The sequence below is a fragment of the Myodes glareolus genome, chromosome 19 (assembly GCF_982192425.1).
Source record: "Myodes glareolus chromosome 19, mMyoGla1.1, whole genome shotgun sequence".
Taxonomy (NCBI): Eukaryota; Metazoa; Chordata; class Mammalia; order Rodentia; family Cricetidae; genus Myodes; species Myodes glareolus.
Window position 1 is genome coordinate 55,318,576 of NC_142044.1, and position 11,953 is coordinate 55,330,528.

The 11,953-nt window shown below is 42.2% G+C and overlaps 1 protein-coding gene across 2 annotated transcripts in view; it reads left to right on the forward strand.

Annotated features, from left to right (window-relative positions):
• Positions 1-11,953, forward strand: part of Pdzrn4 (PDZ domain containing ring finger 4) — a 362,449-nt gene that overhangs the window by 333,591 nt on the left and 16,905 nt on the right. For both annotated transcript variants that reach the window (XM_048444799.3, XM_048444801.3), the window contains 3 exons: positions 3,136-3,234; positions 5,361-5,423; positions 11,667-11,768. In XM_048444799.3, the coding sequence (XP_048300756.3) occupies positions 3,136-3,234; positions 5,361-5,423; positions 11,667-11,768 (264 nt within the window). The remainder of the gene's footprint in view (positions 1-3,135; positions 3,235-5,360; positions 5,424-11,666; positions 11,769-11,953) is intronic.

Genomic DNA, 11,953 nt, shown 5'->3' on the forward strand with positions numbered 1-11,953 from the left:
TTATGAGACAGGGTTTCTCTGTGTAGCCCCTGCTGTCCTGGAACTCAGTCTGTAGATCAGGCTGGCCTTGAACTCACAAAGATCAGCTTGCCTCTGCCTCCCAAGTGCTGGGATTAAAGGGGTGAGCCATCATTGTCTGACTCACATAAGTTTAATAGTATGCAAATATTGAAACACTATTTTTACCTCAAGGTCTTAATGTCTTTAAGTTCTAGGTAGCTACTTTGCCTTTTTAGGGAATGGACACCATGTGGGTAATTCAGTGGTTCTGCTGTTAATGGATTCATTCAACCCTCTCGCACAGCACTCAGATCTGCCTCTTGTAGACAGACCCCAAAGTGAACAGGGAGCTCTGAGAATTCTGAGCAAATGCTGAGAAGTGCACCCAGATGCACATGCCTTCCCCAGCATGAGACATCATCCTTCCTCCCTTAAGGACCATAAGGACCTCTGATGGCTCTGATGTAAGGTCTCCAAAGGCTGCTCTCTACAGTGTTTTCAGGTTTCCTTGGAGACATCTTGAGAACAGCAGGCTTTTTGCTCACTATACTATTGCTGGAAGAGACAGCTCTGTGGCCGTGACTCCTGCCTAGAAATATGGGTTTAGTTAGAAGCTCAGCCTATGGCACTATGAACCACTGTCAGTTTGGGGGAAACTCTTTCTTGGTGTATGCATTTCCCCTTCAGGTGACAAGTGGAGACTTATTTCCTGTTCTTCAGAGGTTAATGGGCTTCCCACCTTTTTTTACTCCCCAGATAGCTTGGTGGGTTTGTTGTTTATTTTTGAGATTGTAATTTAATTACAGTGTTTCTCCCATCTCTTTTCTCCCTTCAAAGGCTCCTTCCAATCTCTCCTTGTTCTTCAAGGCTTCTTTTTCATTTATTGTTATTATATGCATATATGTATTTGTATATACAAATCTATCCCAACATATAATCTGTTGTATTTAATGTTCCGTATAATGTTGCTTGGTTTTCTTTTTTGCTTTCTGGTTTGTTTTATTTTGTTTTTGAGACAGTGTCTCACCATATAGCTCTGGCTGTCCTGGAATTCCCTATGTAAACTGACCTCAAACTCAAAGAGATCCATCTGCCTCTGCTTCCGAGTGCTAGGATGAGAGGTGTGCACCACCATTCCCAGCTGTGTGTAAGTTTTCAGGGCTGACCGTTTGACAGTGAACAGCCAACTGGTGCATTCTTTCCTGGGAAGGACCATCTCTCCTGCCCCCATTTTCCTTTAGTTCGTTGTGTGGTTGAAGCTCGGTGGGCTTGCCTCCACCCGGTTTGGCATGTTTGCTGGTATTCTCATTCTGCTGGCTTTCAGAAGCAACTATAGTAACTTCCAGCACCTCGGCACACTTATGTTCCCTGAAGTTTCATTTTGCTCTAATTTGCAGCACTTGTCTTGGGGTATAGGACTAAATTTTGTTGCATTTGCTGTTGGCTATGAAATTATTGGTCATTGCGGTTTATGCTAGTACGTGGTCTCGTTAATGATTTACCCATAGTTTACAGTGCATCATTTAAACAAACGGTTATTACTCAGTGACAAGGGCGTCTCTGATAGACCAAACTGAAGGGAGGGGACTTCTCCAAATGTTACGAAAGGCTGTAGAGAACACCCTATTGCTTGGAGTCAAGTGAACGTTTGCATATTTATCACTGCTCTGTCAGTTCTTGGGCAGCTAAGCGGGGATCTGCTGTCAGTCCATTCTGGCTGCTGTAGCAAACACTGAAAATCAGATGACTCATGAAGCTCAGACACCTTTCTCAGTGCTGGAGCTAGAAGGTTCAGGATCCAAGCAGAAGCAGTGTGGTGGCTCATAGGGCCCACCTTCTCCCCCAGGGTACCTTCTCCCTGAGGTCTGCATGCTTCAGGGCAACTGTGCACTCTGCCCCTTTGACTGGAGCACTAATTGCATTCACGGCCTTACTGCTCGATACCTTCCAGAGGTCCTGCCTCCTAATTGCAAAACCGCATTGAGGGTTAGGATTTCTACATTCAATTTGGGAAAGACATATATGGTCGTATCATTATATTATTAGACTTCATAATCATTTTATACACACACAAATACAAACGTTTCCCATCAAAAAATGCAAGACTTCTTAATTATGGGTTGTTTTTACAAAATAATACACAGACATGGAAAGACTAGGAAGGAATGACAGCACCCTTCCTGGTAGTGACTGAGTCCGTGAAGAACACCTGCTTTTTCGGGCAATGAAGAGGGGGAAATTCATAGAACTGGGAGTCACATCGCTCTACAGGGCTGAATTCAAGAGCCCTTGCTCCAGGCTTCTCTTCCAAATTACACCCTTCTCCCTCCTCTGATTACTTAGGAATGGGCCTTATGTTCTCCACAATAGAAATAAGTTCCCCAAGATTGCAGCTGCAGCTCGTCTTTTAACACCTAGCATTGTGTGATTTATCCTGGTTTGTGTCAGAAAGAGGTGCAAGCCCATTTCATTATATGAAACCGAAATTATTATTTTTCTGAACATAAATCAGGAAATGGATTCAGTACACATTACCTGAGGCTGACATTCCCAGCCCCTTAGCAGTGCATGTCAGTGAATGTATTTTCTTGCTCATTCATTGTTGCATTCTGAATCATGCCCCTGCCCCGTATGGCGGTTGAGATCTCTCCTTTCCAAGGTTGAGGGTTGCTGTAGAATAATAAAAAACTTTAACTTGACCTACACAAACCTTTGCTTCTTAGCACACTTTACAAAGTTCAGAGGAAGAACGGATAGATTCAGTATAGTCCTTTTGTTTTGTTCAAACTTATGTCATTTTATTACATTACCGAGGAAAATGCAGTAACAATGTTTGTGAAGCTTTTTCTACCTTCTTTGATATCCTCAAATAATTTATGGTTCCAGCTTAATAATCTCTGCAGTTTTATGTATGAACTCATGTGATTCTGCATACTTCCAACTACAAAATAAAAACCTGAAATGCTGATTTGACTACACAGAAATACTTGATAAATGTAAATTTCGCTGGTTTTTGTTATGAAAGTTCATTTCAGATGTTTAGCAATAATGCTTAAAATGTCTCACAGTGACCTGAACTGCATCTTTTAGTTTGCACTCTGAGAGTAATGTCTCAATACGCATGCATTCTCTCAGGAGGTTGAGCTGTGCCGTGTTAGCAGTCAAGAGAAGCTGGGCCTGACGGTCTGCTACCGCACCGATGATGAAGAAGACATGGGCATTTATGTCAGCGAGGTGAGAGAAGCTGTGGAGAGGACCTGAAGGATCCTGAAGGGAGGGAGAGGGGAGAGATGACTTGAAAGGGCTCAGGAGGAGAAAAGCCTCTTTGCAAGGCCTGGATGTGAAGAACTGGCCGCCTTCCAATTCTTGCCACTTTCAATTAGGGAAGCAAATTATGCTGCCCGAGTAATGCAATTATCATCAGCTTGTTTAGCATGGAGGCTTTCCCTGCAGAATCCCAGCAAGGAAAAGTGCGAAAGTAGTAACACTGTCGAAATTTGAATAAATTCCCGGAAGGTCCCACAAGAGAGCAGCAGGCTGAGCTGAGCTCTGGTCCCCAAACATTTGTCCTTCCGTCCCATTGCATCTTTTATACTCTGCTAACAGCAGTATTAGCTAATTATTTTAAACTAACAGTCATAATAATCACCTCTTTTACTCTGCTGGTGGGGTGGACAGATTTAAATATCCAAGAAGTACATCTGTCCATTTCTTTTATCCAACCACATGATCATTTTCAAGCGACAAAGCACTACCTTTGAGTCGCCATTTTCGTACTTGCTTGAAAGACTGCCAAGCAGAATTGGTTGCAATAGATATCTGGAAAAATAGATCATTTTAGAAAATGTAAGAAGGTATGTATTTTTCAATTAAAACTACTTATGATTTAACCCTATGCTTGCCGCCACCCATGAGGATGTGCATATTCTATGACTTAGTTCCTGTAGAAATGTCTATAAGCGTTAGACAGCCTAGAAGCTAATGTTCTCTGCAGTCCGAGCCATGATGGATACAATGTTAAACAGTACCTAACAAACTCCGTCAGCAGTTTTCCGCAGAGTTGCTTTAACTGTGCAACTCTGTAAGAGATCTGCAACTAACACACCTGGGGAGCAGCACAACTTTGCAAACATGGACTGGGATTTGTCTTTCTCTCTTTACCAAAGATTTTGCTGCCTCCTTCCCACCTGGGTGATTCTCCAGAGTGTACTTCCTTTGGTGACTTCTTTAAAATGAATGACTCCAGTGATCCCTCTTCACCGAGGAATGGGGGAGCAAGACACACCCACTGAAACCTTTTCTGTAATGTGTGCAGAAACAGGGAGTTTTGTGGGTGATTTGATTGCAGTTTTAAGGACAAAGTTTCATGTGATGGACAGCTTTAAAAAGGGACACACTTCATTAATAATAGAATCCTCTTCATTCTGGTTAAGTCTCCGTTTAGTGTTTAAATGGATCAGATGTGAAACCTCTTTTTTCAGAGGTGATAAAGAAGCCACTTTCTGTGCTTGACTCAGCATCTCATTCTCAGTTCTCACCTGGGACCCTAATAACATGCAGTGTCGGAACTGAGCAGATCAACCTCATACAGTTCTTGAAATACTTGGGCAAGAATCACTGATGGACTAAGTCAAGTCTAGAAATAACTTGAAACTATCACAGGGACTGAATAGATAAAATTCAGCTGAAAGCCTTCACTCGGGTGTGAACCTCTTAAAATATTGGAACATTCTTAGTAGAGCTGTAAATAACTATTTGTTCTAATAATGAAAAGTTGATATAATTAATTTTATATGTAAAGTGGCGCCAAGTAACAGAATGTACAGATAGGTTTTTTATAGATTAAATATTTCTTTTAAAATAATATACTTGTGGCTCCAAAATCCATTTACTAAGTGTGGACTTAAGATGTCTATCAGCTTTCCAAATGCATCTCCAGGATTATTTACAGGTTGTTTTAGTATAATGTAAATTTCCTAGGTCCAGAAAAGTCCCAGTGTTAATGACATCACGGCAATCCTGTCAGCTAAAGACTACCTGACAACTGAGCTTCAGAAATGACAGAAAGGATGTGAAAAGGGAGGGCCCAGATGGAGGGAGAGGGGACGGAAAAATGATCTGCAAATGAAGGTCTTCCTGGTCCATTTTATTGTTGCTAACTCTAAAGGTGTTCATTTACAGCTTTAGAAATAGAGGTTTTGACAGAGAAAAATGAGATGCATCTTACCATAAATCAATAGAGAATTGAGCCAATAGAGTCTAAAACTATACCATCTTAAGGTACTATGTTTTAAAACTGCATTTTAAACTCTTAGGAGGATAGTGTACGGCCCTGAAGATATATGCTTTTTCTATTACAGGTTGACCCAAATAGCATTGCCGCCAAGGACGGCCGGATTCGAGAAGGGGATCGTATTTTACAAGTATGTGATGGGGTTATTTTCTCAAGTTTCCCATAGGCAGTCTAACAGCTTTTATTTTAGCTTGGTTCTTGTAAAATGTTAGGAGGAAACGAGCTTGTCGTGGCTTTTGCATATTATCATTTATAAAACAAAATGCTATCATTTCAAAGTAAAGGCGGTACCTTTTCTCAATAGTTATTAGCTAATAATTATTGAGATACATGGAATGAGATGGCTGTGTTTTGCCTTCCGGTTCCACTATTGGGTTTGACATGCTATCTGCCTTCCTCCATGTAAGCCTGTTTTCTTATCGTAAGGTATGTAACCCACTATTGTTGCAAATATTGTTCCATGAGATGTGTGCGGTGTGCTTAGCACAATGATGATACATGGCTGGTCATCAACAGTAGCTGTTACCCCTAGCTGCAGCGATGGCGGTATTTTCCAGAATAAAGTACTTGAACATGGATCCACGTGTTCCCTTACTATACAAATCTCTAAGAGTCAAAAACAGCTTTCACTCATGATGTTATGGGGAGCTACCAAGGCCAGATGGAAGAGCTGTGATTTCTTCTCCATAGAGAAATATGAAAACATTCTAGGTGATTGAGAAATATGAAACAGTGAGCCGAGCATAGGCAGGTCCAGGGCTGGAAAGAGTCCCATTGCCTGATGAGGGTTCACAGAAAGCCCAAGGCCTGCTCTAAACCTGCCTCTGCCCATGGTATCGCTTTAGAGTCTTTGCCTTAAAGAACGACTGGAAAAATCCATACAAGACTAAAGTCCAGGTCAATCTCCAAATGAAAGTGCTGAGTTGAGTTCTTAGTCGCAGGTATAAAACACAGTGAGAGGTACGAGCATGGTTGCTTGAAGGAGTACCCACTTAAAAGTCCTGATAGCTTCTAGAGATGGTACCATATCCAGAGTTCCCATCTCTCCAGCTAGGAGTGGATGCCAAGAAGATGCTGCTTCAGACTCTACTCTTTACTCCAACTCTGAGCTTCAGAAATATACAAGATGCACTAGGGGCACCCTGCCCTTTCTAAATGGGAAGACAGCAGCCCACACAGATGATGACAAAATAGCGTGGCATTATGGAGGTGTCCCTAAGCTGCTTGGTGTCTCACCCTGCCAGCCCCCAGGACAACCTTGCTAACCCCCGTCAGGCTTCCACTCCTTTTTTCCTTAGCTTGATACCACAGATCCTGTCCACCAACAACCCTCTAGGGTTCTAATTAGGAAAGAATAAGAAGTGGAGTCTGTGATGATTTAGGGTCAAAACAGTTTCCAGAAAATTTCAAGAGTATGCAATGCAGGAAGGCTTATGACTGGTGGCCTGTAGTTAAGCAAATGGACCTGTGCCCATTGTTGGATACATCGGGGGAATAAAATGTCTGTCTGGAAATCGAAACATGGCCTTGTTTTGAGACACATGTTCAACACCTTCACACACACACACACACACACATACATGTCAATAAATGAAACAGGCATTCAGGAAAGATGAATAAAATCTGCAGAGAAGCTATACTAGGGTAGCCTACACAACAAGTTAGTGTTTAATATACATAGTAGAAGGTTGGAATATTCTATTTTTCAAATGAATTGAACTATTAACTGTGTTGTTGCCTTATTAATATCTTCAGCTCACCAAAACAGTGTGACTTCTTGGCTCTTAGGTCACTAGGGGCTAACACACAGTAAGATGTTGAGTATCTGAAAAGCTTGGAAGGATTTTTACCCACAAAGTGACCATCCTATTCAGCCACATTTTGAGGTATTGAATCTATCCATTCTCATCTTCTCTGCTGTCCCCCACCAGCTCTTGCCTCCTCCTCTTCCCACCCACACCTCCTCTTATACCATCACCTGGCTCCCTTCCAACTTTCCACCCGGCTCTTCTCTCATTGTCAAACACCGTTTTTAAAATTACATTTAATAAGATTACACCCTTTAGTTCTGTGGCTAACTGGATAGAAGGGAGTGGGAATGCATGTGTTTCCATGAGACCGCATATTTTGAAGCTTCTAAGTTCTTAGCTATTTTGTATGCAGTTTTATTTTTGAAGAAAAATGCCTACGGAATAATAAAGAATTCCTTAATGGAATTAGTTCATTGAAGAAACAATGGCAGGGTTGATAAAGTGCTGTTTTCTGCCAGATTACTTTATATTCTGTGACAAATACTGCAAACTAAATGAACATACACACATCACATTAAAAAGCCTAGAATTCAATTTTGTCTCACACACATAGGATGCAAAGTGTCTTAAGGGTGATGGTGAAATTATATTAAATAAAGCTGTGACAAAATTGTACCCACAGACAAATAGCTCCCATCTGTCTGGTGAGGAGATTATGGGATACCTTGTAATGAACAATTAATGACTCCTTTCCCAGAGAGAGGGCAATGGAGAAAGCAGGAATTACTTCTTATCCATAAGGTTTCTGGGTTGGCTTTTATTTAAATTAACCTCTTTACAGAAACTGTGACTTTAATTGTCTATTTATGATGGCCTAAGGGGAGTGTATTTATGAATCTGCCCTCATTGTGGAGCTAATATTTTCTTCATCTAGAATACCACGCACATCTTAGATGACTTTCTGATGATGCCCATTCCTCTCTTCTCCCCCCCCTCACAAACACACTCACACACACACACACACACACACACACACACACACACACTCACAGTCTCACAGTCTCACAGTTGGTAGACATCAGAAAGGGACCATGCAGAAGGAAAAAAACATTAATCAACCTCTCTGGAACGTTTCCAGTTCTAATATGTTTGCTCCCAAAGTGCTGAGTGGTTCTGTCTGCCATGCCATTGACAATAACTTAGATCCATCTTGTTCCTGAAATTTACCTGAAAACAATTATAGAGCTGAAGAAGGCATTTCTGAGTCAGGCTGCAATGGTTAAATGTCATACAAACAACCAGTTCCTGAAAGGAGACAGTACCATGCCCCACTGTCTCCTTGGAGGGATAAGCAAAGAAGAGTCCCTGTAACATGCTGCTACATGCTAACATGTAGCATGCTGGTCAAAGAGCCAGCCATGTGCCTACAGATTCCTCCTGTGAAGGCTCTACCGGAAGGGATGATGGGATGGCAGCCTTTGAGTGAGCTGTCTGCATTCTCAGCTCTATATCTGAACTGGTATGCAGCGTGTGTTCCCATGTGTTGATTACCTCTCTTTGGACAACGGTTTTCCCTGAGTCTTTTCTAGCCCCTTTGTATCAGTATATGTCCCTTCCCTTCCCTCTCTGAGTTATTAAATACGCATGCAACATAGTCCCCTTCTTTGGGCCAAGATGATTAGGTTTTCCTGAGAGATGTCATAAGTAGTTGGATGCCAACATTTCAGTTGTTTGTCTGTCTCAGGCACAACACTACTGAAGCCTACATACTGGTATATTCAAGCAGGAAAACCATATTATGCCACATACAGATCTTTGGACATTGCTCCCCCAATGCGAGGGGATCGGACCTAAAGTGAGAGTTTGGTTCATTTCTTTCATCCAGCACAAAGACATACCTACTTTCCCCTGCTCCAACAATACCCATTTTGAAATGAATATTTGCACATTTATGTACAGAAAATATGAGAAGGTCTAAATCTATTATATACAAAAATTAACCCCATTTAGAATGACATTATCATATTGTTTTCCCCGGGGCTCTCATCCCTTCTTTCCTAAGCCAAATGTCCTTCAGGAAGCCGAAGGGGACAGGCCTGGAGATCATGCTCCTCTCTCTGATGCGCTGTGTCTTCCTGGGAAAGAGCAAGCTGCTTTCTCCCTAGCAGCTTTGCAACCAGAAGCCATTATTCCAGGAACAAAGACAGCTGAAGGTTGAGAGCTCTATCAGATTCCCTCCTCAGATCTCTCATTTCTGAGAGGACTCCTTGCTGAAACACACAGCCGCATTTCTTGCTTTCTATCAGTTTGAACACCAAGCTAAAATCCCGAGAACACAGAAATCTACCAACCAGTTGGAGAAAGTGACCCTTATTTTGAAAAAGAAAATAGCGAATAATAGTTTAATAGCAAATTTCTGCAGTGGCTTCATTTCATCCCGTGTGATCCCGAGGATGAGTGGCTTCCACAGCAAATGTTTTGTGTTTACCGGCAATCCTAGAAGCCAAAGTGCAGACCACTGTGAGATTACAAGGTAGAAAGCTGACTGTCAACTACAGAGGGATTGAAAAGTAAACATGCCTCTGTGTTGGTGTCCTCTTAAACGTTAAGACTACATCAAAAATAAATACCTGTCTAGACAGAAACAGACCTACTCCTACATATTTAAGTCTGTAGGTTTTACTCTGTTGTCTTTACTGAGGAGGATATAGTTTGCCTTCACAGTGGATTATATATACATACATATATATATACATATATATATGTGTGTATATATATATATACATATACATATTAGACAGACAGCAGACAGTCAGACAGATAGATAGATAGCGAGAGTAATACAGCCCATGCATCTATAGGGGCATGAGCTGTAATTATGCCAGGCAATTTTTGCCCTTTACCATGACCCTCTGAAAAGCCCACTATGAGCATCTAGTCTATGTTGGCAAACACGATAGCAACATTAGGATAGTGGAGAAGGGGAGCAGAGTGATAGCAGGTGAACCTGGGCGATGAAAGGGAAAGTATGAATAAGTTTGAGTGAAAGCCAGAGGGGAAAGTAGTGAGCGTTAAATCCCAGGCAAAAAGATGGAGCTTCGCCGTGTTGGAAACCACAGGACTTTTAGAGTCAAATATGCCTAGAACGAGACAGTTGTGCTTCAGGTAAACTAAGAAGTGCCACGGAACGGCCAGAAGCCCTTGGGCCAAAGGAAGCAAAGGCCATAGTCTGTTAAAACCACAGTCCTAGCTGCACAAGGCTTGTTTGAGAACTAGGAATAAGAAGGAATACACTTGAAACTCACGAGCATTGGGGCTTCTATGTACAGACAAGCAAGAAACGGAGGTGGCGGCTGTTTTGATCACATTATGAAATGCCTGTGAGCTGGGTGCTTTTCTTCTCCTGTGCTCTGCTTCCCTAAGCATCTCTAATAAGGGTTTAGGGATAAGGATGATTCCGTGGTCCAGAGTGAGATTCTAAGGCTGGTTTCCCTGTTTTCTGGTTAGCTTGTCTGTCCTTGTGGAGCAACCAGAATCCCAGAGACCCACAAGTGGAAACTCTGAGTGAAAATATGAAGTTGCTGGAGAAAGAACCTGGCTAGCATGGCCATGTCTCCTTCCTATTTAATCTATATACGTAGTGTTCATTTAGAGACTTTCCTCTATGTTTGAAATTTCCACATATGTTGATAATATGCTAGAGATTGAAAATATCGCCTCTATGAATTTGAGAAATCAATAAAACAAAATGAGTTTAAGCTTCCAAAGGAAAATCTGCTGAACTAAAATTAAATATATCTGGACACAAAAATGTAGTTTAAGGATGCTTACTCTGTTTTAAGAACATAGGCATGTCTGAACACTGTACGATTTTTTGTTCTGCACAATCTAAAGCTTACAAAAGGTTGGTTTCTTTCCCTCTTTTGGTAAAAGTCAATTTTACTTGATTCGATCTTTAACATTTCCAAGTATACTTAAAATATTGTATGTGATTTTTTGAAGCAGGAAGTGGGTAAAGCCTTGGAAGGAGTCAAGTGTTGGGAGCAGGGTTCTAAGGAGTTCTTGTCTGTTTTAGACTCATCTGGGATATAACTGCAATGATATTGGGATAACTGAGTCAGGGTCCCTCCCAAACATGAAGTGATTAACTGAGCCCAGGTCAGCAGCAGTCTGGGAGCGCAGCCTGCTCAGGGGCCCTCTGCAGCTCTCTAATTGGCTCCCGGGAGCATGCAGGATGACGGATTTCAGTTGTGGAACTGCCAGCCGCTTCCCCCAGCACTATTATCTCAGAGTGACACTTCCATTACTCTGAGCGGAGAAAGATGAACGTCACCTGTCAGGGGCTGGTTAATTGTGTTGCTAGATGTATGTTGCCAGGGCGCAGGTTGGACACTTATGAACATAACTGCTTCCTGTGATGTCCACCATCCTTCAGGGATCGATGCGGCTCTCACGGCGCGCGTGTAATTGAGTGAAGGCACTTTCCACGGAGGGGCGAAGATGAGCCCATTGTGGCAGCTTCATTGTCCATACATTTACCATAAATGAGCTGATACTTGCCATTTATTGTGTGCAGCATTGTGGAAATAGAAACTAATGTGCCACTTGCATTTGTTCTCTAGATAAATGGGGAAGACATCCAGAACCGGGAAGAGGCCGTGGCTCTGCTGTCGAGCGAGGAGTGTAAGAGGCTTGTGCTCCTGGTCGCCAGGCCCGACATGCAGGTTCGAGCAGAGAGCAGGGTCTTGAGCCTGGACGTTATATTCACTGAGTTCATGAATGAATGTGTATGCGTTCCTGCTGGGCAACGTGGAATCTTTTCCATGACTGTCTGTATGTATAAACACAGGTGCAAAGGCTGATTGATTCTTACCATCTTAACTTCACCCCCAGCAAAGCCTACTAAAGA